The sequence below is a fragment of the Erpetoichthys calabaricus genome, chromosome 8, assembly GCF_900747795.2.
Source record: "Erpetoichthys calabaricus chromosome 8, fErpCal1.3, whole genome shotgun sequence".
Lineage (NCBI taxonomy): Eukaryota > Metazoa > Chordata > Cladistia > Polypteriformes > Polypteridae > Erpetoichthys > Erpetoichthys calabaricus.
Genome location: NC_041401.2, coordinates 10,615,474 through 10,641,048, shown reverse-complemented (window position 1 = coordinate 10,641,048; position 25,575 = coordinate 10,615,474). Strand labels below are relative to the sequence as shown.

Here is a 25,575-nt window from a genome sequence, read left to right as displayed (position 1 = left end):
TCCAAAATCAAACAGCTCGACTAACGGAGTTACAAACATATCTCATACATTCATCAATGTATTTCGGGTTACCCAACACCGGGGGTAGGCGAGCGAAGCGAGCAGGGGGCGGAGCCCCCTTGTGTGTAACAGAAACACAAATACCAAAGTACCAACCAGGGTCTGCTGATGGACCAACTGCTGTACTGATGCAGGTTTAGTACGCGTCTGTCACGTGACGTGTTTTGCGGTGGTCACCAACACACAACCCGATGCTACAACTGGAACAGCAGACACTCGTTTCTTTGCACACTTTTGATATTCTATTTTTTTTTTTCTGTTTCTTGCACATAAGGGGGTGGAATGTCAGAGCCTGATCCACACGACTGACTTGCCCCCTTGTGCCACATCAAAAGACTACCACAATTCCCCTCATTAGAACATTGACACTTGCCACCACATTGTGAACAGGGTTTAGGGGGATAACGTTTTCATTTTGCCCTTTTGCCACAATAAAGCTTCACACGACTGAATTCACAAAGGCATATCACGGCAGTTCAGTCGTCCAGTGCCGTAGGCGTCAGTTTCCGTTTGTGTCAACGTCTGATCACCGGTTCACGTTGTCACTGACGCCTGACTCAACTAATGCTTCACTTTCCATTTGTTTTAAAGCTGGCATTACAGCCTCCTGTTTACATGCCACTGTGAGTTTGGGTTGAAGGCTCCACCCCCTCATGAATATTGATGAGGTACCATAGAGCAGCAAAACATCTAGAAATACGCGTTTGTGCAGCATAATGCTATTTGATTCACCAAATAGCTGCAGAATACTGGCCCGAGATTTATTCAAATTTTACACTAACACTGACTTGGGGTTAACCATTTTAACATAGAATTATACAATACAATACAATACAATACACTTAATTTTTGTATAGCCCAAAATTGCACAAGAAGTGCTGCAATGGGCTTTAACAGGTCCTGTCTCTTGCCAGCCCCCCAGCCTTGACTCTCTAAGAAGACGAGGAAAAACTCCCAAAAAAAAACGTTGAAGGGAAAAAAGTGGAGGAAACCTCAGGAAAGGCAGTTTAAAGAGAGAGACCCCTTTTCAGGTAGGCTGGGCGTGCAGTGGGTGTCAAAAAGAAGGGGGTCAATACAATACACAGAACAGAACAAATCCTCAATACTGTTTAAAAATAAAAATTTTAGAAGTACGTAGCAGAATTTAACAGTAGACGATATCACATAATAAGATTTGGATTTGTTCAGAGTCCTGGAGACCTCATCCATCAAGCTGCCTCCCCCTATTGGCCATTCCACAGCTGAGTCAGCGCTGGGCCAGCCAATCCGATGAAAGGACCCCTCCTTCCCAGGATTCCTGCGATCCTCCATCAGGGATGACTTTACCTTAGGCAGGCAAAACAACTTGGCAGGTGGGCCGTGGGCACCAAGTGCCACATTTGAGTACCGAGAAGAGAAACGGAATAGGTGAGGGTTAGTAACAAATTCTAACTGTCATGTTACTTATGTTTTAGTGCTAACAACAGAGATGCAGTCTGTACAGTTAATCAGCAGCTCTAGTCAGGGTGTGCTAAACTGAAGTAGTGAGTCTTCAGCCGGAATTTAAAAGCTGAGACCGAGGGGGCATCTCTTATAGTAGCAGGCAGACCATTCCACAGTTTAGGGGCCCTGTAACTAAAAGCTCGACCTCTCGCTGTTATTTTATTAATCCTTATTTATGAACCCAAGTCACACTCGCCAAAGAGGATAAAGGAAAATAGGGTTTGGCGGACATCACTCCCAACTACACTGCAGTGTGTAATTTTGCTGTCATTGGAGTGGGTGAGTGGTTCTTCAACTTGGTTTGCAAAAAAAGCAATTAAATAGACGTGAAAGGCGGTATATGATAGAGAGAGAGAGATAGATGTGAAAGGCACTATATAATAGATAGATATTTATTTTAGCATAGTAGGCAGGATAATATAGACAAACTGTACATTTCTATGTAAATACAAAGCAAACTAAAACACATTAAATGTGTTTATAACTTCACACGAAAAACAATTCGACCACACAAATGAGCTTTCTAGCTGACCAGGTTGTATTTGTTATTTTATACAATTGACTAAGTTGAAAGGTCAGCATTTGCCGTGATCTCAAGCTCTTGGATGGATGGTAAATCTGAGTTGCTGAGTCAGAAATTCCATGTGAATGCTAGTTGAACAATTTGGACAAAACAAAGCTGCTCAAATTGTCCGAGTTGCAGCGTAATGCTGACCTTTCACCTTAGTCAATTGTTTCAAATAATTTAAATATATAACCTGGTCTGTCCAAAACACTTTCATACAAATGATGTCGCTCAAAGTGCTTTACATGATGAAGAGAGGAAAAAAAAGAAAATATCTAAAAAATAAAATTAGGCAATACTAATAAACATAGAATAAAAAAGTAAAGTCCAATGGCCAGGGAGGACAGCAAAAACAAACAAAAAAAAAATAAAATCTGCAGGGGGTCCGAGGCTGTGAGACCACCCAGCCCCCTCTAGGCATTCTACCTGACATCAATGACCTCACAATCAGTCCTCATGGAAGAACTTGATGATGACTGTCATGTGGACTTCTGGCTTTCAATCCATCAATGTCGTGACATCACGGTGCCCTGATCAGGTGGTGGTGGCGCAGATCAGCACCACAGAAAACCAGAACAAGAAAAGTAGGGTTTAGTATGGATTACGGAGCCATTTAGAAAATGATAATTCAATGCATATACAGAATATCAGGGTTACACTAAAATGAAGCTACGAGAAAGCCATGTTACAGTAATGAGTTTTCAGCAGTGTTTTAATGTGTTCCACTGTATTAGCCTGGTGAATTTCTATCAGTCAGCTATTCCAGATTTGAGGTGCCTAACAGCAGAAGGTCGCCCGCCCGCCTCACCACTTCTTTTAAGTTTAGCTCTTGGAATTCTAAGCAGACCCTCATTTGAAGATCTGAGGTTACAATTTGGAGATGTAAGGTGAGGGACATTCTGAGTTATTGGACGGAGCAGATTATTGAAGGTCTCTCCCTGCCTTCCATAAAAAAAAATGCTATTCATCTTTATTTTTTATTTTAAGTTGTATTTATTTTTATTTATTTTTTATTTAAAGTTTATTTTTTTTGGTAACAACCCACCTGAATATGGATGGTGAAACATCACAAGTCAGCGTTCTGAAAAGTCCAAGAGCTCACGAACACAGCATTTATATCCAAATTCTGAGACATACATACTAGAAAGATGTCAGCCCCCCAAGCACCGTTCGTTCGTTCGTAATGCAGCAACTGTCAATGTCTGTGTCAGTGGAAATGTGAAAATCACTAAGCCTTGCACTATGGCTGCCTATAATAACACAAGGGGGGCGTCAATCGTTCTAATCTCTCGTGGAAGAAACAGGGAAAAAAGAAATAAGAAAAAGCACACAAAGAAACAGGCTGTTGTCCTGATTGTGACGTTGGTGATGGTCTTAAAATATGTGACACAAAGGACGCGTATTAAATCTGAATCAGTACAGCAGTGGACACTCGACAGACCTGTTCTACTCTATTTATTTACAGTATGTTGAAGTTTCAGTCTTTGTGTGTTTCTGTTACACATAATTACATTTTTTTCTTGTCTGAAAGAAATTACCCCTCAGAAAAATGAGCCAAAAATGGTGAAACATATAACATGAAGGAGCCATTGAGTCTCACCCTCCTATTACTCAATGGACCGAAACAAAGATTTAGTAAATGGAAAGTGAATACGTTCAAAAAGCGCATCCAGAACTCCCCAATGACAAAATAAACGTACACATGTGCAGTGATAAAGAGAAAAATACAAAACAATCTCCAACCTTCTCTGCCTTAACTTCACCACATAAAAAATATAAAAAGCTCAAAAGGCTCGACTGATGTCTTGCGTAAAAAGACATCCAGATGGGTCAAACGTACCGGTGAGGTGCTGGCCAAAAAAAAAAAACTGAAGGGGTTTCAAAACGTTCATAAGCAGAGCTGATACAGAAATCTACGGCCCCCCACATCCGACTCGGACTCCTCTCTTTGTATATTTACTGTGTCGCCTAAAAGCACAAAACGTAACAAATACAAGGCCCTTCGTGAATCTTCAGGCCACTTTCTAGCATCTTCACCTGTTAACGTTTGGGGTGGAAGGCCGTAGTGATGCCGCTGCCTCATTAATATTAGGGGGGGTGGCTGCACTGATTGTTTTTTTTTTTTTAAATGATTAGTCTAGCGATCATTTTTTCGATTACCTTACATACTCCCCAACCAGTCTACATGTGTTTTGTGGACTTAGAAAAGGCATTCGACCGTGTCCCTCAGGGAATCCTGTGGGGGGTACTCCGAGAGTATGGGGTACCGGCCCCCCTGATAAGGGCTGTTCGGTCCCTGTACGATCGGTGCCAGAGCTTGGTCCGCATTGCCGGCAGTAAGTCGAACCCGTTTCCAGTGAGAGTTGGACTCCGCCAGGGCTGCCCTTTGTCACCGATTCTGTTCATAACTTTTATGGACAGAATTTCTAGGCGCAGCCAGGGTGTTGAGGGGGTCCGGTTTGGTGGGCTCAGGATTGGGTCACTGCTTTTTGCAGATGATGTTGTCCTGTTTGCTTCATCAGGCCGTGATCTTCAGCTCTCTTTGGATCGGTTCGCAGCCGAGTGTGAAGCGGCTGGGATGAGAATCAGCACCTCCAAATCCGAGACCATGGTCCTCAACCGGAAAAGGGTGGAGTGCCCTCTCAGGGTTGGTAGCGAGATCCTGCCCCAAGTGGAGGAGTTCAAGTATCTCGGGGTCTTGTTCACGAGTGAGGGAAGAATGGAGCGTGAGATCGTCAGGCGGATCGGTGCGACATCCGCAGTAATGCGGGCATTGCATCGGTCTGTCGTGGTGAAAAAGGAGCTGAGCCGCAAGGCGAAGCTCTCAATTTACCAGTCGATCTATGTTCCTACCCTCACCTATGGTCATGAGCTATGGGTAGTGACTGAAAGAACGAGATCGCGAATACAAGCGGCTGAAATGAGTTTCCTCCGCAGGGTGTCTGGGCTTTCCCTTAAAGATAGGGTGAGAAGCTCAGTCATCCGGGAGGGGCTCAGAGTAGAGCCGCTGCTCCTCCGCATCGAGAGGAGTCAGATGAGGTGGCTCGGGCATCTGATCAGGATGCCTCCTGGACGCCTCCCTGGTGAGGTGTTCCAGGCACATCCAACCGGGAGGAGGCCCCGGGGAAGACCCAGGACACGCTGGAGGGACTATGTCTCTCGACTGGCCTGGGAACGCCTTGGGATTCTCCCGGAAGAGCTAGAAGAAGTGGCCGGGGAGAGGGAAGTCTGGGCATCTCTGCTCAAGCTGCTGCCCCCGCGACCTGACCTCGGATAAGCGGGAGACAATGGATGGATGGATGGATGGATGGACCTTACATACTCGTGGATAAGTCGGGACTTGATTTTACCGTTTAATTTCTGGTATTTTAGAAAGTTGGTGGTATAAGTCAAATGCGGAAAACTTGCGCTATCGGTCCAAGAGATTACGATATGTTAACGCCCACCTGAGAGAGTAACCATGGGGCACACGGCCTTTTTGTTTTTTCTATGTATTGTGCCTACGTGACCACACGGTAATACCCGAACTATTCCGAAGCGACGTTTGCACTGTTTTTGTGTATCTCACACCCTCGTACACCTTAATCATAAGAGCATCCCTTATCTACAATGGATCGTTCGATCAGAAGAAAATAGGAAGCTGGTTTTATATTAAACGTTGTTGAAGTAACAAAATAAATCGGTAACTGCGCCGCTGCAACAAAATTCAACGTGTCTGAGAAACTGATACGAGATTGGAGGAGGCAAGAAGATGTTAAAAAAAAAAAAAAAAGTAAGTGTCGCGTTTTTGAACGGGTGTATAAGTTAGGGTTTGATTTTATGATCGATTTTTCGGGTTTCAAGACGTGACTTATATGCAAGTATATACGGTATTCAAGAAATGTGATAAATAACTTGTAGCATCTACAGAGATATCTGTTACTTTAAAATGTAAGGCTTATGGGATTAACTGCATATTATGGGATGGTATGTAGATTGTGGGATATTGATGAAGGAAGTAAAACGGCACAAGTGTAACGAGCCATCCTGCGGGTCTGAGTGCCTTTAATAGAACAAAGCGGCGGAACACACAACACACTTGTCAGTCAACAGTAATAATTTCAAATTACTGCATCAAAAATCTAACAAATAGCAAAAAAACAAACCTGAAAAAAAGTTTTATCATTAAGTTATCAACTCTGTATTGTGTAATCAAGTGCAAAAAGGAATGCAAACACTTTTTAAATCAAAACAATTTCAGTTCACAAATAAAAAGGGTTGAGAACAAAAGTAGTGCAGTTTGAATGTGATATCACAGACCAGATCAACCACACAAGTGCAAAAACACAAGATCATCGGACAGTGGAGTTTGAGTCGATTTCAACAACACACAGACGTGTCATCTGTTTAGCAATCTAATGTTAGTGCAAGTAACACAGCTTAGCAATTCAAGTAACACTTCAGATTATATAACAAAAACAAATCCAACGAATATAATGTGAGTAAAGTAACGTTATCACGATAATCACTAGCTAACAAAATGTAATCCTGCTTATTATATGCTACTGGGGGTTCACCCCCTGATCGCTTCACTCGCCAAACCCCTCCAGCCTGTGCTACGTGCCACCCACTTCATGTCTCTGCCGTTCGTGTTGTGAAGAGGGGAGCTGAACGCACCCCAAGGAGACGCGGTCGCTCCTCTGAAACCCCCTCTTAAATGGTGATACAATGGGAAACAGTTTTTTTTTTTTTTTCTTTTTTTAACCACCTCTTTGCTCGAGCATCATCATCATCATCATCTCTTCGCGTTGCACTTCGAACGTTTAAAAGCCCGTACAGCAGCTGTTCTACTCTTTGTCTTTTATTTCCGGCCCTGGGCATGGTTAAAGTCTTGGCACAAAGTCTCGTCTCACAAGTTCTTGATATTTTTTTAGTTTTTTTTTTTTTTTAATTATAAAGGGAATAAGAATCTGAAAATCACATCACATTAAAGTTTGAAAAATTCTGAAAAGAATGATACCAAACATACAGTCGTATGAAAAAGTTTGGGAACCCTCTTAATTCTTTGGATTTTTGTTTCTCATTGACTGAGCTTTCAAAGTAGCAACTTCCTTTTAATATCTGACATGCCTTATGGAAACAGTAGGATTTCAGCAGTGACATTAAATTTATTGGATTAACAGAAAATATGCAATATGCATCATAACAAAATTAGACAGGTGCATAAATGTGGGCACCCCAACAGAGATATGACATCAATACTTAGTTGAGCCTCCTTTTACAAATCTAACAGCCTCTAGATGCTGTCCTCCTATAGCCACTGATGAGTGTCTGGATTCTGGATGGAGGTATTTCTGACCATTCTTCATACAAAATCTCTCCACTTCAGTTCAATTTGATGGACAGCCTGCTTCAAATCATCCCATAGATTTTCAATGATCTTTAAGTCAGGGGACTGTGACGGCCATTCCAGAACATTGTACTTCTCCCTCTGCATGAATGTCTTTGTAGATTTCCAACTGTGTTTTGGGTCATTGTCTTGTTGAAATATCCAACCCCTACGTAACTTCAACTTTGTGACTGATGCTTGAACATTATCCTGAAGAATTTGTTGATATTGGGTTGAATTCATGCGACCCTCGACTTTAACAAGGACCCCAGTCCCTGAACTAGCCACACAGCCCCACAGCATGATGGAACCTCCACCAAAGTTGACAGTAGGTAGCAGGTGTTTATCTTGGAATGCGGTATTCTTCTTCCACCATGCAAAGCACTTTTTGTTCTGACCAAATAACTCAATTTGTGTCTCATCAGTCCAAAGCACTTTGTTCCAAAATGAATCTGGCTTGTCTAAATGAGCATTGGCATACAACAAGCGACTCTGTTTGTGGCGTGAGTGCAGAAAGGGCTTCTTTCTCATCACCCTGCCATACAGATGTTCTTTGTGCAGATTTCGCTAAATTGTAGAACGATGTACAGATACACCATCTGCAGCAAGATGTTCTTGCAGGTCTTTGGAGGTGGTCTGTGGGTTGTCTGTCACCATTCTCACAATCCTGTTCATATGCCGCTCCTGTATTTTTCTTGGCCTGCCAGACCTGCTCGGTTTAACAGTAACTGTGCCTGTGGCCTTCCATTTCCTGATTCCATTCCTTACAGTTACAGAAACTGACAGTTTAAACCTCTGAGATGGCTTTTTGGAGCCTTCCCCTAAACCAGGAGACTCAACAATCTTTGTTTTCAGATCTTTGGAGAGTTGCTTTGAGGATCCCATGCTGTCACTCTTCAGAGGAGAGTCAAAGGGAAGGAAGCACAACTTGTAATTGACCACCTTAAATCCCTTTATATCTCATGATGGGACACACCTGTCTATGAAGTTCAAGGCTTAATGAGCTCATCCAACTAATTTGGTGTTGTAAGTAATCAGCATTGAGCAGTGACAGGCATTCAAATCAGCACAATGACAAGGGGACCCACATTTGTGCACAGCCAGTTTTTTACATTTGATTTAATTTCATAAACTAAATACTGCGTCACTGAAAATTGTTCCTCCGCCACACTATGCGACTCTTCAGTTCCACCCGGTGGGTAAATGTTAACATTATTCAAAGTTATTGTCTGTTTTTACCTGCATTTTTATTACTCTTTAATTCAATATTGTTTTTTTTTTTTTTTTATCAGTATTCTGCTGCTGGAGTATGTGAATTTCCCCTTGGGATTAATAAAGTATCTATCTATCTATAAATCTTTGTTTGTAAAACACCGCAGTACTCAGATGTTCCTAGGAAATGAAAGACATACCACTGTTATCTTTTTTGTTTAAAGGAGAGTCAATTATGATGCAGGCTGAGAGGGGTTCCCAAACTTTTTCATGTGACTGTATATATGTAGGTTTTAAAATAAGCCCAATTTAAAGCGTGACAAAAAAAGTGACATAAAATCATTGCACTTTTAGGCTTAGGGTTTTATATATAGCGAGTAGATTTCTGTCATGCTGTACATTACTTTTAGAATTTTTTTTTTTTTACTAACCAACTACTGCATTGTTGTAGGGGTGACGGGTCCTTTATGCACCGATCTACCAACCAGAACTAACGTGCCACGCTGTAATGGTGGCGTCTTCATTGGTAACCCCGGAATGTTTCTGTCAGGAGTTTGTTCCCGAGTCTGTAGCGAGTTCCTCTTAATGTACGATGGGGAGTTCAGCACAACACGAGAATCTCCTGCACTTAGGAAGGAACTAATTCTATCGGGAATGGCACCAGACAGAACCTTTGCCCCAATTTGATCCCCTTAGCTAGAGATGTCCTTTATGTATTTAAAATGAAAATAACCATCCGAACAATTAAATAAATTAAAGAAACAATATATTATAAACAAACCAAACAAAAACTATACACAACCTTTAACCAATCCTACTCAAACCCAGCACAAATGCAGTGGAACCTCGGTTCACGACCATAATTCATTCCAAAACTCTGGTCGTAAACCGATTTGGTTGCGAACCGAAGCAATTTCCCCCATAGGATTGTATGTAAATACAATTAATCCGTTCCAGACCATACGAACTGTATGTAAATATATATATATTTTTTAAGTTTTTAAGCACAAATATAGTTAATTAAACCATAGGATGCACAGCGTAATAGTAAACTAAATGTACGAGGGCAATCCCAAAAGTAAGGTCTCCAAAGCGGTGGGGACGTAGAGAAACTGTTCGTACGGCTGTTGGCCACACTGTTGTGATTGGTGCTTCCTCCACTCCCAAACAAGCATGTGTGGCTTCGCTGGGATGCTCAATCTTGGCTTGGCAGCCCTTAGAAATGGAGCTCCCATTGAACGCTAGCGCCAAGTGCGAAGTTCGCGCAGGAGACCGTCAATTTCCGACAAGACAGTCACGAAGGTTGAGGAAAACGTGCGTAAAGATCGGCGGTTGGAACTTCATCACCCACTCACCCTATAGTCCGGACTTGGCACCCAGTGACTACCACCTGTTCCCTAAATTGAAAGAAGGTGATTCTGCTCCGACGAAGAGGTGAAAGATGAGGTTCAATACTTCCTGAAGGACATGGCGGCGAGCTGGTATGACATGGGCATTCTAAAACTACCACAGCGTCTACAAAAATGCATCGACCGAAATGGTGATTATGTAGAAAAACAAATAAGTCTTTAACCTTTAAAATGATGTAAACATTATAGAAAATAAACAGTCGTTTGTATTTCTAAAAAAAATAGGAGACCTTACTTTTGGGATTGCCCTCGTAAAAACATTGAATGACACGAAGAAAACCTTGAAGAACAGAGAAAACTAACACTGCAATAGTTCGCACTATAGTGCTACCAACCGCTGGCTAAAAACACTTTTTTAAATGAGTTTTAAGCACAGGGAAAAAAAATGAAGATTTGAAAAATCCGTAATTTAATAAACCACCAACAAAAGTAACATTGCAACAATGCACGCTACAAACCGATCGCTGTAAACAGAAGTGAAAACAAAATCAAGCCCAGTGCATCCTTTAACTGCCTTTTCTGCCTTAATAATAATAATAATTCATTACATTTATATACGAGTCCAGCTCTCTCTCGTGCTGTGTGTGTGTGTGTGTGTGTCGTGCGCTCTCACTGTCTCTCTTGCTCGCTGCACAGGGAGAGACTGAACATGTACAAACCGAAAGGGAAACTGGCTTATTCATATACTGAGTGTGTGGTCGTGAACCGAAGCAAAAGTTTAGCAAACTTTTTGGTCGTAAACCGATTTGTACGTGTACAGAGACGTTCATGAACCGAGGGTCCACTGTATACAGATACTAATTGATATGACCACCCCCTTTATAATGGACTCCCCAGAAAAAACACTGAAGAATGATGAATTTAAAAAAAAAAAAAAAGAAATCTGATCCACTTACAGACAGAAGCCAAATATTCACAGCACATACATTACAGTATCTATACAGTGTAAACAGATATAAATTAGACAGACATCCCCTACGTATTCCCCAGTCCCTTTTAGATTGACTTTAATTACCATGCTGGGAATGCCGCTGATCAATCCAGCATACTAGTCAAATATCCCACTGACTTGTTTGCTTTTTACAGATATAAAAAGAAGTGTTCTCACCGGCTTGGAGACAACTTGTGTCTTGAATGCTGAAGTCCGCCTCACCCGGGTGTAATGACGTTAACTTCCCTCCATGGAAGATGCAAGCGACAAAAATAAAAGGCAAAGCCGAGCACTCCGATGACCTTCCCTGCTCACTCTTTGTTTTTCCGTGCGCCCGAACCAATCTAGCTACGGAGCATTTCTTGCTTTTCAGATCGCTTCTTTCCTACCTACAACCACACGATCATTCAGGAAGTGGACCCCGGAGGCTGAGAATACTCTGAGAGAATGTTTTGGAACTACAGACTGGGATCACATAGTGAGAACATTGAGGAAGTTGTTGACTGCACTACTGACTACATCAACTTCTGTATGGACATTGTAGTTCCAGTAAGAACTGTACGCTGCTATGCTTACAACAAGCCATGGATTTAGTGAATTTCCCCTTAGGATTAATAAAGTATGTACCTAATATGCTTTCCCACCTCCTTCTCTAACAATCCTTTTCTTTTCAAAATGTGCACCTCCTTGTCCTTTTGAAGTCAGATCTTCCTCCTACGACACACACCAGCGTGTTTATTTATGCAAGGACCCACAGGCCCCCTGCTCCCCTTAAAGAGATATCCTTAAAATACTCATTCACTCGGACATCTATTCCAAAGGGAGCAAGCGGCAGAAACAAGTAAAGCACATAAAATATGGAGCAACCGTTACAAGTCTCACAACTCTTCCTGGCTTCAGTCCTCAATGCCCTTCCCCATTATGTCCACTGATGTCCTCGCAGACGAGATTCACCCTCAAACTGAAATGTGGATGGATCTACTTTAACAAGGCCTTGGAGGATGTTACAGACGTGTATGAGGTCCCCACGCTGCCTCCTCTGCTCAACGCTAAACGGGTTTCATGTTGTAGTCTGTCCAAGTGTAAAGAACAGGCAGGAGAAAGAAAGAGTTATACTTTAAACTCTGCATTACAGGTAATACCTTTTATTAGAACTAGTGCCACACAAGCAAACAGAATGTGGCTTTGCAGACTAAGACCATACAACCTGATAGGCAGCTCGTCATCTGCACAGGGCCAGGTAAGCCTGCTGTCCTCCGGATGCAACATGGCAAACCTTTGCAGGCCTCTGCGGCTCGCTGATATTTTCCCTTTTTCAGACCATTCTCTGTAAAGCCCTAGAGATGGTTGTGCGTGAAAATCCCAGTAGATCAGCAGATTGTGAAATACTCAGAGCAGCCCGTCTGGCACCAACCACCACTCCACGTTCAGAGTCTCTTCTGTCCCCTTTCTTCACAATTCTGAGGCTCAGTTTGAGCTTCAGCGGGTCATCTTGACAACGTCTACAGGCCGAATGGAATTGAGAGTTCCTACGATGTGATTGGCCGATTAGAGATTTATGTTAACAAGCACTTGAGCAGGTGGTCTTAATAAAGTGGCCGGTGAGTGTGTAAGTGACATACCGTAGGACTCCACTGCAGTGGGTTGCAGTTCACATGTTGCTTTTCTCCATCACCATACACTAACAAATCTATTTGATGCTCAAGTGGCAGGTGTCTCTGCCAGCGATTTTAACCATTTCCATTCTCCCTTTCCTTTTTTCAGGAAGGTGATCGATTCCAATCAGAGGGAAAGGTGGGTCAGCAACAGCACCTACTGGGACCTGCGCAAATCCCCTGGCTTCAGCAAACTGGACTACCTAACGCTTTGGTAACAGCTAGCAAGGAGGAGACGCTTACCTATGCACAAATATATAACGATTTACCGTGTTGCAGCTTTGGGTTTTCGGGGGGTGACGACGGTAAAGTTTTAGAACACCGGGGGACGGACGTTCACATCCCCGTTGACCGCAAGCACCAGCAGAAGCCCCATTTCAAATGAGGAGATGGCAGGATGACCTCCCCCCCCCATGGGCACCACAGGGGGGAGCAAAGCAGAAAGCTGTCGCCAGCTTTTAACCATCTGCGCTTGCCTTAAGAGAGACCCCTTTAGGAGTGGCACCATGCCAGTCTAGGTCAGCACATGAGAAATGGCACACGCAAGCAAGAAGGGACAACAGGGAGCCGAGGAAGCGCGGAAGGTTTTCACATGAAAATAAATACACTCAAGATATGGGTTCACCCAAGAGCGTTCTGGATCACGGTGCGTAACCCCCTCCCTGTCACCATGTGCCAACGCTCCCCTCCACTCCCATTAGAAACAACAGGTAAAGGCATTTTAAAAACGATTCAAATTGTGTGTGTCTTTAAAATACGGTGTCACCAGCTGGGGGCGCTGCGCTTACTTATTTTGATAGTAAAGGAGAGAACAGGGTTCAAGTGTCCCTCTGCTGTGGGAAGAAAAGATGCTGCCACAGGCTACATGTTCAGAGTTCTGGCTTTTGTTTTTCTTCAGATGGAAATAACTCTGCTTTAAGTTTGGTGCCTCGTTTATTTCTAACTTAGAGTCGTCACATGAAAAAGTGGTGAAAAGTCCCACGATATCTTGAGGGAAAAGTGGTAAGAAGCCCCGTCCCCATGTTGAGACAAACTGCAGAGAAGCCCCACCCTGTCTTCAAGTAAAAGCAGTGAAAGACTCAAGGCCAAGAAGCCCCGCCCAACTTTGAAGGAAAAGATGAGAAGCCCCGCCTCACTTTGAAATAAGTGCCGAGAAGCCCCACCCTCTCTTGAAGTAAAAGCAATGAGAGGCTCAGACTCATTTTCAAGTGATGGGGCGGGGCTTCTCAGCACTATTTTGAAGAAAAAGATGTGAAGCCCCGCCTCACTTTGAAATAAGTGCTGAGAAGCCCCATCTCCATTGTGTAGGAGTAGTGGTAAAAAGTCCCACCTCTCTTTGAAATAAAAGTGCAGAGAAACCCCACCCTGTCTTGAAGTAAAAGTAGTGAGAAGCCCCACCCCATTTTGAAGTAGTGGGAAGAAGCCCCACCTCACTTTGCTTTTACTTCAAGACACACTCTGCACTTTCAGAGGGAGGCTCCTACTCATTTTAAATAGTGCAGAGATGCCCCGCCCAATTTTGAAGGAAAAAATGAGAAGCCCCACCTCACTTTGAAATAAGTGCCGAGAAGCCCCATCCCCATTTTGTAGTAGTAGTGGTAAAAAGCCCCACCTCTCTTTGAAATAAAAGTGCAGAGAAACCCCACCCTGACTTGAAGTAAAAGCAGAGGGAGGCTCCGACTCATTTTAAATTAATAGTGCAGAGAAGCCCCGCCCAATTTTGAAGGAAAAGATGAAGCCCCGCCTCACTTTGAAATAAGTGCTGAGAAGCCCCACCCTGTCTTGAAGTAAAAGCAGTGAGAGGCTCCAACTCATTTTAAAGTGATGGGGCGGGGCTTCTCAGAACTATTTTGAAGAAAAAGATGTGAAGCCCCACCTCAGTTTGAAATAAGTGCTGAGAAGCCCCATCCCCATTGTGTAGTAGTGGTAAAAAGTCTCATCTCTCATTGAAATAAAAGTGTAGAGAAACCCCACCTTGTCTCGAAGAAAAGGTATTGAGAAGCCCCACCCCATTTTGAAGTAATGGGAAGAAGCCCCGCCTCACTTTGTATGTGCAGACAAGCCCCACCCTTTCTTGAAGTAAAAGTTGTGAGAAGCCCCACCCCATTTTGAAGTAATGGGAAGAAGCCCCGCCTCACGTTGAAAGTGCAGAGAAGCCCCACCCTGTCTTGATGTCTACCTCGCGCAATAATCTTCTGGTACTTCATTTTGGCTCAACCTGTACAACAATAAAAATGAGAAAAACTTTCCAATGGGAGAAGACTGTTCAGGCACTTGATAAAGTCAGATTTCATTTGCTGAGCAGAGGACTGGCCGAACACAAAACTGAGCTTTGATGTCTGAATGAGGGACCTCCAAGTTGCTGGTGGTTTGCGTCCTCTCCATCTGATGAGGCCATTCTGGCAGCGTGACCTACGACTCTGATGGATCCCACAATCTCGACCTGCAAAACTAGGTAACAAGACTGCAACTCGGATAGCACCGGAATGTGGGCGGAACAGGCACCTGTGTTTTTATTGGACAGTCACCGGTCAATGGTACCACCCCCATTAAATTACTGGGAGGAAAAGAATTTGAGGAAGCCTTCGGCCCCACTAAACGGCTGCACGTTTCATTGCCAGCCACCATCTGTGAAGGTCCGGGGTCGGCTCCACTCACCCTCGTTGCTTCCGGGAGCCTCTTGAACCCGAGCAAATGAGGACACACAGGGGTTGGAGAATATAGTGTGTTGGTGTTGCTATTAAAAACCAAATGAAAGACAAAGTCTCCAACAATAAATAATCCCTAAAATCCACAGTAACATGGAGGATAAAACAGTCACTCCATTCCAATTAAAAACTGTAGCAGCAGCAAGTTCCTCCTCAGCCAGCCCAACTCATAAATTCACCCCACATCTCCCCAGCGGGTCTTCTATCTGGCAGAGAGTCAAGACCACCTCTACCGACTCGACTGGCAGGATACGCACAGCCAGCCCTCCGTCATTCCATATGATAGCCACACACACTGATCCACAGGGATGCTCAGTCACTGCCAAGGCCCGGTCACTTTGCCACCTCTCTCCCGTTGGCGGCTGGTGTACCACCTGACCATTCGCCTCTCCAGCTCTCTTCTCGCCCGTATTTTTTTTTTTTTTGTTTCCACCAGTTGTCCCCTCCTGTGTCATGAAGGCTCCCTTCACAGGCCGGACTGGGTACAGTTCAGTCCTACACCTGCTCCAAGGTGTGGCCGAAGCACCTGACTGACCCACTCGTATTTTAATGGGAATCACCTCAATCAAGCTGAGTGACGCCTGCACCCATTTGGAGCCTGCCAGGTAGAAAATGCTTGGCGGCAAACACTTTCCACCCTGCTTTCACTTGCCAATCAATAATAATACTTTACATTTATAAAGCGCTTTGCATAGTGAGTGTGGAGCCACTTCAACCACCACTACTGTGCAGCAGCACCCACCTGGTTGATGTGACGGCAGCCACATTTGCACCAGTCGGCTCACCACGTATGAGCTGTTATGTGGTGAAGTGGAGACAGAAAGAGCGAGAATTAGAGACGGGAGGATTAGGGGGCCAGAATGACCAGACCATGGTGGGCAGTTTAGCCAGGACATCGGGAGGCACCCTACTCTTTCTGAATTGATGCCCAGGGATCTTCTATGACCACAGATAGTTAGGACCTCAGTTTTATGTCCCGTCTGAAGGATGGCAGCATTTTTACAGCACAGTGTCCCCGTCCCCGCAGTGGGGAATTGGGATTCTCACACAGACCCCAGGGTAAGTGGCCCCTGCCAACTGCACCAGGACCTCTTCCAGCAGCAACCCAAACCTTTTCCTAGATGGTCTCCCATCCAAAGACCAGCCGGCCCTGAACATGCTTAGCTTCAGCTTCTGAAATGCAGCTGGCATGGCTGCTCTAACCTACAGCCATTTGTCATTTATACCCAGCTGGATTGAGAAAACAAGTCACGGGTTACAAATTTCTTAAAAGCAAGATGTAACACTTAAACACTTTTACACGCCTGTACACTCCACCTCCTCGGCACACCGACTCCAATTTAGTTACCGCCAGTACTCTTCTTATATTACACACAAATTCAAACATTTGCTTGGCCTAATAGGAGTAAAGTTAATGCTCCCACTTCGATCCCAAGCCTTCCTTCCTACTGCTCACAGATTTTAATAATTGCAGTTATAAATTGATTGCCAACTCACCCCTGGACTGCTTCAAGATGGATGGGACGTTTTCTTGACGAGGATTTTAAAAATGTAAATTTGCATCCCAAGAGGAAGTTCAGGATGTTTCAATTTCCAAGTCTTGCATCTCAAAAGGCACAAGCTTTGCTCTACGTGGTGACCAATGGCCCACCTGAAGGGGGGGGGGGGGGGGCACTCAAAAGCCCAGAATTGTGCCTGCTGCTGGAAATCTCTTGCCGCGTATTTAGCGCGTTGCTTTTCAAGAAAAGAAAAAAAAAAAATTGTGCCGCTTTCTGAGGGCAATGATAGCTGTAAAAAAAAATGGGGGGGGGTGGGGGGGGGGGCCGAACGGGGGATTGGGGGTGTGTGGGTTTCAAAAAAAAAAATTTAAAAAGGTGCCGATTTTATTCACGGATGCCAAGCCTGAAGCGTGTGCTCTCTTTCTATTAGAAAGTTGCTTGAAAGAAACACAAATATTTTTTGCTTCAACGATATAAATCAGAGTTATTTATTTTTGGGGAACTTTGCTCAATTTCATGCTCTCTTTTAATTTCGAAACGCGATGCAAATCTTCTGTTGTAATGTAAACTCTACTTGCATGTGCAAAATGACAGCCTGCCAATGAATGTTGCAAATGCCTTACTGAAACGCTTTCTATTTATTTAATTTTTTTCTTTCAATTACTGTTATTAATTTTTTTTTATGACTAAGTACCACATGGTGCTACGCTAAACCATCTGCTCTCAAAGTCCATTTTTTTTGGTGGATTCCTCTAAATAAGTGCAATTGTATAATTTGGGACACATATCTCCTCATGAACACTCTGTACACTGCTGCTATATTAGTGCTTGTTCTAATAAACAACAAAAAACTAAGTCTGAAGTTCAGACCGGGGACGTGTGTGTCAATTGTGACATCGGTGTTTTAAATCGGGTCACCCACTTGACAGCGAAAGGGAGCAACTGACCGCTCAGATTCTTATTTAATGGGGGTTAGGAAGAAAAGTCAAAACCAACAAGTGGCAGACTTTCACGGTCGCTAGAAAACAGCGCAAAAGTCAAAGAGACACAAATGTGAATTAGCGATACTCCAATCAATCCAATCTAAAATTGTGGATTTTTCGCTATTTAAAAAAAAAAAAAAATGAAGAATTGATCAGTGATCAATAAATCGGCTGATCACAAAAGCTTTTTTTTTTTATATCCATCCATCCATCCATTTTCTAACCTGCTGAATCCGAACACAGGGTCACGGGGGTCTGCTGGAGCCAATCCCAGCCAACATAGGGCACAAGGCAGGAACCAATCCCGGGCAGAGTGCCAACCCACCGCAGGACACACACACACAAACACACCAAGCACACACTAGGGCCAATTCAGAATTGCCAGTCCACCTAACCTGCATGTCTTTGGATTGTGGGAGGAAACCCACGCAGATACGGGGAGAACATGCAAACTCCACGCAGGGAGGACCCGGGAAGCGAACCCAGGTCTCCCAACTGCGAGGCAGCAGCGCTACCCACTGCGCCACCGTGCCGCCCAATTTTATATATATATATATATATAAAATAAATAAATACAGCATCTGCTTTTCTGAGCTTTACACAGATTTAGTTGCCATGACATTTTACCGTAGTTGAGCAAGCAAACAAACACAAAGCAGTAAGGCAGACACCCTATCCTTTAGGCCAGGGGTTCCCCACTCCAGTCCTGGAGGACTGCAGGTTTTCATTCTAACCCTGTACTTAATTTGTGACCAGTTTGTGCTGCTAATTAACTCCTTTTACTTTCATTTTGTTTGACTTATCTTTTATTTTTAAGGTTTGTTCACCTGAATGGCTTCATTTCTTTCCTTAACCAGAACCAACTGTTCAGGCCTTCAACTCAGTCAGGGCCTCCAACTCCAACCACTTGCTTAATTAGGTGCCGATTCTTGTTGTTAATTAAACCCGCTCTTTTCTTTTTCAACATCTCTCCATTATTTAAAAAAAAAAATAAAATCTTGGAAGGTTGCAAGGAGACGAGACGCGACTTTCTCAGAGAGACACTTTCACATCCCGGGAGATGAGACTTTGTGCCAAGAGATTTAACCAGGCCTGGGGCTGGAAATAAAAGACAAAGAGTAGATGACAAAGTAGAACGTCGTAAAGAATTCAAAAACGTTTCTGTGATACACACGCAGAGCAGGTTAGAGATAATGAAAGTATGAAAATTCCAAAGTCTCAAAAAAATGACAGTAAAGATCGCATTATTGCAATCAAATGGAAATTATTACTCGGTGAAATAATGGAACAGGGAAAAAGAGATCGAATATATTGTTTGGATTTAAACTTCAAGTCAGAGACTTGTAGGTCGTCTAATTCGTGTTGCCATCAGTGAAAAGTAGCGTTTCTTCCCAATGAAGAGGCGTATCTGCGAGAAATAAAAGATTTGTTGTTTGGTGAAAGTGAAATCCCGCAAGAGAAAATTTCAAGCCCCGCGTGTTTATGCAAAGAGATTTGGAAAAGTCCCGCCCACATCTAAAACATTTACAACCACGCACACGGTTCAGTCATTTCGCATTTGTGCGAATGCTGTTATCAGACACGGTTCATGTAGAGAGAAAGAAATGATATTCACTCACGGGCAGTTATACGTTGCGTTGTCACAATGTAATTCCAAACACAGAATCAAAATTCAATAGGATATTGACGAAAAGGTAAAGAGCGTAAAGAGATTGAATATATGGACATAGGTGATATGACAGAAGTGCGCTGAGATGAAGATCACGTGGCACCGCAGCAGCTGATCGAGCAAAGAGGAGGTTAAAAAAAAAACCACCAACTTGTTTCCCATTGTATCACCGTTTAAGAGGAGGTTTCAGAGGAGCAACTGCATCTACTTGGGGTGCGTTCAGCCCCCCCCTTCACAACACGAGTGGCAGACACAGGGGGGGTTGCCGAGTGAAGCAACTTTTATTATAATCAAATAACATTTCATACAAGCAAGTCAAGTTGAACAAGATTAGTTTTAAAACAAATCAACCTCCACCCATGTGAGAGAGCTAGGCCAGCAGAGTAAAACTTTAATAATAGTAAAAAATATGGGGAAAGTCTTTGACTCAAGTCTGAAAAGACACCACTGCCATCCAGAAGTCCAGCCAGGAGCTTGGGACGTGGCTCACCAAGGTTGATTAGGTCTGGTCTGCCTGGATCTATCAGCACTCAATCCTGCCCCGAGTCCTATGGCCTCTGCTGGTATATGCAGTCCCAACCTTTGAAAAGAAGATCAGCAGCTTTCTTCAGAGGTGGCAGAGACTCCCACGCAGCCTCACCAGCACAGCACTGTATGGGACAAGTAACATCCTGCGGCTACCATTTAGCGGCCTCACTGAAGAACTCACGGTGGCACGCGCCAGAGAAGCCCTACAGTACAGGGACTCCAAGGATTGTAAGGTGTCAGCAGCTGGCATTGAGGTGAGGACAGGCAGGAAATGGAGGGCGGAGAAGGCTGTGGAGGTGGCAGTCATGCCTGAGACAGAAGGCTCTGGTGGGCACCGTGGCAATGGGTAGAGCAGGTCTGGGCTACATCCCAAAGACCCAGGTCAGCAAGGAGAAAATCCATCTAACTCCAGGAAGAGGTCTGAGCAGGGATGGAAGGAAGAGAGTGAGCAGGGCAGTAGGACTCCGGCAACAGGGTCCGTGGACAAGATGGGAGAGTACTCTCCAGTGAAAATCACCTGGTCAGACATCATGCCGGGAGATTTCTTTCGTGTCCAGATCCTGCTGCAGGCAGTCTACGGTGCTCTGCCAAGCCCAGCAAACCTCCACGTCTGGGGGAAGAGCAAGACACCCTCCTGTCCACTTCATTCAGGAAGAGGTTCTCTAGAACATCTACTTCAGCAGCTGCCCGCTACCAGTGTTGTCATCACAAGGTGCTCAAGGCAGTTGCTGAAAGCTTAGCTTCAGCCATCAACACAAGCCAACGCCTCCACGGCTCAAAGGCAGCAGTTACCTTTGTTAACGTTGGAGAGCAATCCCAGGCAAAGGCAGCAGGAACGACAGGCCTCTTGTACTCATGTGTACTGCATGTGTGTACTGTATAATATTAACAAAAAGAGCAGCTTACTACTGAAAACGGCAAATATAGGAGTGAGTGGGGATCGAACCAGGGACTCTTCATTGCACTTGGTTTGCGTCTGTACTTGCGCTGTTACTTAGAGAGTCAGACCGGTTGTGATGTTAGAGCGCGTGAGCTTATTCAGTGCAGCAGGAACAACGCACATGCTGATCTTTTTTTTCTTTCAGTACATGTGCCTTCCCTGTTTACCTCTATATCTAGTGACGTCTGTGCCTGTCTGTCTCTCTATTACGCAGTGCTCGGTCTGTCTGTGTGTTATGGATCTTAAACATAACAGTTACAAGGACAGTTGTTCATGTTAATTGCAGTCTCAATTGTTACAACAATACACTGCCTGGCCAAAAAAATAGTCGCCACCTGGATTTAACTAAGCAAACAGGTACGAGCCTCCTATTGGCTAATTACTGCAATGGGCGATTATCTTTCAGCTGGCAACAAGTTATTTAACCCCAACTGGTGCAATGAGTTGCTTCTCATTTCTTAAACAACCATGTGGAAAGACACATCTCGTAGTCGTGGAAAAGATGTTAGTCTGTTTGAGAAGAATCAAATCATTGGCATGCATCAAGCAGAGAAAACATCTAAGGAGATTGCAGAAACTACTAAAATTGGGTTAAGAACTGTCCAACGCATTATTAAAAACTGGAAGGATAGTGGGGACCCGTCGTCTTCGAGGAAGAAATGTGGCCAGAAAAAAATCCTGAATGATCGTGATCGGCGATCACTTAAACGAAAAACAACAGTAGAACTCAGGTCTATATTTAATAGTGAAAGTAAGAGCATTTCCACACACACAATGTGAAGGGAACTCAAGGAATTGGGACTGAACAACTGTAAGAAAACCACTAATCAGTGAGGCAAACCGGAAAAAAAGGCTTCAATTTGCTAGGGAGCATAAAGATTGGACTCTGGAGCAATGGAAGAAGGTCATGTGGTCTGATGAGTCCAGATTTACCCTGTTCCAGAGTGATGCACCCATCATGCAAGATCTTGGTGAAAAATTAATGCAACACTGGATGGAACGAAATCTTATGACATTGCAGAAGCTTATCGAAACAATGCCACAGCGAATGCGTGCCGTAATCAAAGCTAAAGGCGGTTCAACGAAATATTAAGTGTGTGTGACCTTTTTTTTTGGCCAGGCAGTGTATTTTAAAAGGAGCATCCCACGTGAAAATATAACGATCTCATTAATTGACCGTGCATACCAATTTGTAAATTTATGTCCGTTTGAAGTTAAAAAGAAAAAAAAAAAAAGTAACACTTTATCCCCAGCAGGGAATCGAACTCCGGTCTGTGAGGCACGGCAAAGCTGCTGCACTCTGAGGAGCAAATCTTAGCGCGCTACGCCACGGAAAGTGATGTATCATCCTTGAACCTTTTGTGAAAAAGTGTTCATTTGATCTTTGGCACTCAGGCTTTACACATTCTATAGTTTATGCCTACATTTTGTAACATTTATTACTAAAATATGAAAAAGTTTCTGTTTTAACAATGTATTTACACAGATTACTGCAGAAACGGAACACACATGAAATGCGTGTGTTCCAAATAACGATCCATTATTTCCACTCAAACTCCACTCCACTCCCAGATAATCAATCCAGGCCTGAGCTGGGAGAAGTTCATGAGGGGGGGATGGAATAGCCGGCTGCTGGCAGCTTGTCTTTATCAGCACATTTAGAGGACAAAAGACGCTGGCGGAGAGGTGCGAACGGATTTAAGGTGGGCCGGATCTACGAGTTTTTTCGTAGGCTGTGGTAATTCTAGTGTTAACAAGGTCCAAATTGTGTTGGCTGGATGACTGGGTCAGATCTCCAAAACGGCAGGTCATGGAGTGGAGTGGTTAGTGCCTACTAAAAGTGGTCTAATGATGGACCAATTGGTGAATGGTGGACAAGGTCATTGGTGCACATGGGGGAACAAAGGCTAGCCTGTCTGTGCGATAATAGCCCTTCTGTGGAATCGGACCAGACTGCTTAAAAAACGTAATGCAGCCCATGAGAGAACACAACACACAGTGCACTGCAGCTTACTGCATATATGGAGCTGTGTATCCACAGCCTGAGCAGAGCGTCCATGCCAAAGCAGTAGTAGATAATGAGCACACGAGCATCAGAACCGCACCACAGTCCAATGCAAGAAGTTGGCCTGGTGGGATGAAGCACGTTTTCTTTTTTATCACGAGGAATGCTGGGTATGCGTGCGTCATTTACCTGCGGAAGAAATGGCAGTAGGATGCAATATGGCAAGAAGACAAGACGGTGGGGATAAGTGTGGGGTATTCCTTTACTCCATAACCATCAATAAGGCTGGGTGATCACAGCCACTGCACCAGCGAGTACATACGAGGGGGGACCCAAAAATAACCAGAAATATTTTTAAAACATGTTTAATTTAATTTTCTGTACAAACTACAATTAGTCTCCTTCAAAGTACTCTCCATTAGCAGAAATACACTTATCTAGCCGTTTGTTCCATTGTTCGAAACATTTTTTAAATTCGTCTGAAGTAATGCCCATTAATGCTCTGGTCGTTTCTTGTTTTACCTCTTCGACGTCAGCAAAACGCCTTCCTTTCAAGTCTTTTTTCATCCGAGGGAACAAAAAGAAATCACACGGAGCTAAATCCGGTGAGTAGGGTGGGTGGTTCAGGGTTGTCATACCGTTTCTTGCCAAAAATTGGCGAATGCTGAGAGCAGTGTGAGATGGAGCGTTGTCATGATGAAAGAACCAATCACCCGACTCCCACAAATCAGGGCGTTTCCTTCTCACACTGTTGTGCAAAATTACTTTTACAAAAAAATTCACTGAACACAAGCACAACCTTCCAGACTGATGGCACTTGGCAGACTGACTTGTGAGGAGTGTAACGAGATCGCCCTAGCGGCCCAACCACGTACTACAAGTACCAACCTAACAACAACAAAATTCCGGTTATTTTTGGGTCCCTCCTCGTATTCTACCCTACAAAATGGAGGGAGACATCATAAAAACACTGAGTGAGTGAATGAGGGGTCAGACATCACCACATGAAAGATGGTGGCCTTGTTTGAAAATGATACATTAGTTCAGTCTGTGCCAGATTATTTATGTAATAGATGGTGTATGAGAGGTTCGACGCTAAGGAGGGAGAAAAGCACCGGCGGGCTAGACAGAGGGACCAAGCTGGGAAAGATGAGCAGCAGGTTAGGGTGATAAAGGATAAAGATGGAAACAAACTAACAAGGAGAAGTGTGACAGTAGTGAGGTCTGTGGTGGGAGTGACGGAGGTGGGATTACATCAGGGATCGGCTCCGAGTCCTTTCTTATTTGCAATGGTGATGGACAGGCTGACAGATGAGATTAGACAGGAGTCCCCATGGACTGTGATGCTGATGACATCGTGATCTGTAGAGAGAGTAGGGAGCAGGTTGAGGAGACCCTAGAGAGGTGGAGATCTGCTCTAGAGAGGAGAGGAATGAAGGTCAGTAGGACCACCAAGACAGAATACATGTGTGTGAATGAGAGGGAGGTCAGTGGAATGGTGAGGATGCAGGGAGTAGAGTTGGCGAAGGTGGACGAGTTTAAATACTTGGGATCAACAGTACAGAGTAGTGAAAAAGAGAGTGCAGGCAGGGTGGAGTGGGTGGAGCAGAGTGTCAGGAGTGATTTGTGACAGACGGGTATCAGCAAGAGTGACAGGGAAGGTCTACAGGGCGGTAGTGACACCAGCCATGTTATATGGGTTGGAGACGGTGGCACAAGAGACAGCTGGAGGTGGCAGAGTTAAAGATGCTAAGATTCGCACTGGGTGTGAGGAGGATGGACAGGATTAGAAATGAGGACATTAAAGGGTGAGCTCTGGTTGGGAGACAAAGTCAGAGAGGTGAGATGGTGTTGGTTTGGACATGTGCAGAGGGGAGATGCATGCTGGGTATATTGGGAGAAGGCTGTTAAGGATAGAGCTGTCAGGGAAGAGGAAAAGAGGAAGGCCTAAGAGAAGGTTTATGGATGTGGTGAGAGGACATGCAGGTGATGGGTGTGACAGAACAAGATGGAGAGGACAGGAAGATATGGAAGAAGATGATCGGCTGTGGCAACCCCTAACAGGAGCAGCCGAAAGAAGAATTAAAAATATCACAGTACATGCTGCATTTGGATGTCTTTTGTAACGGCCTTGGTCTTTTATTCTGTATTGACTTCAGAGTGCAGAGTATGAAAGGTTTCGTTTGAGAGGAGGTCGGTCTGACAGAGCTTCACATTCACATGGGTTTGCTTTGTTTGGAAAAGAATGTAACATCAGACATGTAGCAAAATTAATCCACAACAGAACTTCTTTTTTTACTTAAATATAAACCTCTATTGACGCACACTGTGCAGAGGTGAAGCTGCATGTGACAAATGGGGCAGAAAGGTTCCAACATACTGGGGACATAACCCATCCATCCATCCATTTTCCAACCCGCTGAATCCGAACACAGGGTCACGGGGGGACATAACCACTAAATGAAAAATAAAACACACACATACACATCATGACAGATTTCATTCTTGCACATGGTTATAGATTTAAAAATTTTTTTTTTTTTTTTTTTTTTTTTTTTTTA

At 44.0% G+C, this 25,575-nt stretch overlaps 1 protein-coding gene and 1 long non-coding RNA gene across 2 annotated transcripts in view; one reads left to right on the top strand and one right to left on the bottom strand.

The window, feature by feature from the left end:
- The window catches only part of osbpl6 (oxysterol binding protein-like 6), a 229,441-nt gene extending 215,691 nt beyond the window's left edge, over positions 1 to 13,750 (top strand). Inside the window, exon 23 of the mRNA XM_028806230.2 lies at positions 12,792 to 13,750. Coding sequence (XP_028662063.2) covers positions 12,792 to 12,900 — 109 coding nt within the window. The 3' untranslated portion in view covers positions 12,901 to 13,750. The remainder of the gene's footprint in view (positions 1 to 12,791) is intronic.
- A 236-nt stretch (positions 13,751 to 13,986) lies between these two features.
- On the bottom strand, positions 13,987 to 14,462 carry LOC127528926 (uncharacterized). Its single transcript, XR_007935548.1, has 2 exons — positions 14,329 to 14,462; positions 13,987 to 14,111 (listed from the first exon to the last, which is right to left on the bottom strand). It is a non-coding gene; the product is annotated as an uncharacterized LOC127528926 (long non-coding RNA).
- Between the last annotated feature and the right edge of the window lie 11,113 nt (positions 14,463 to 25,575).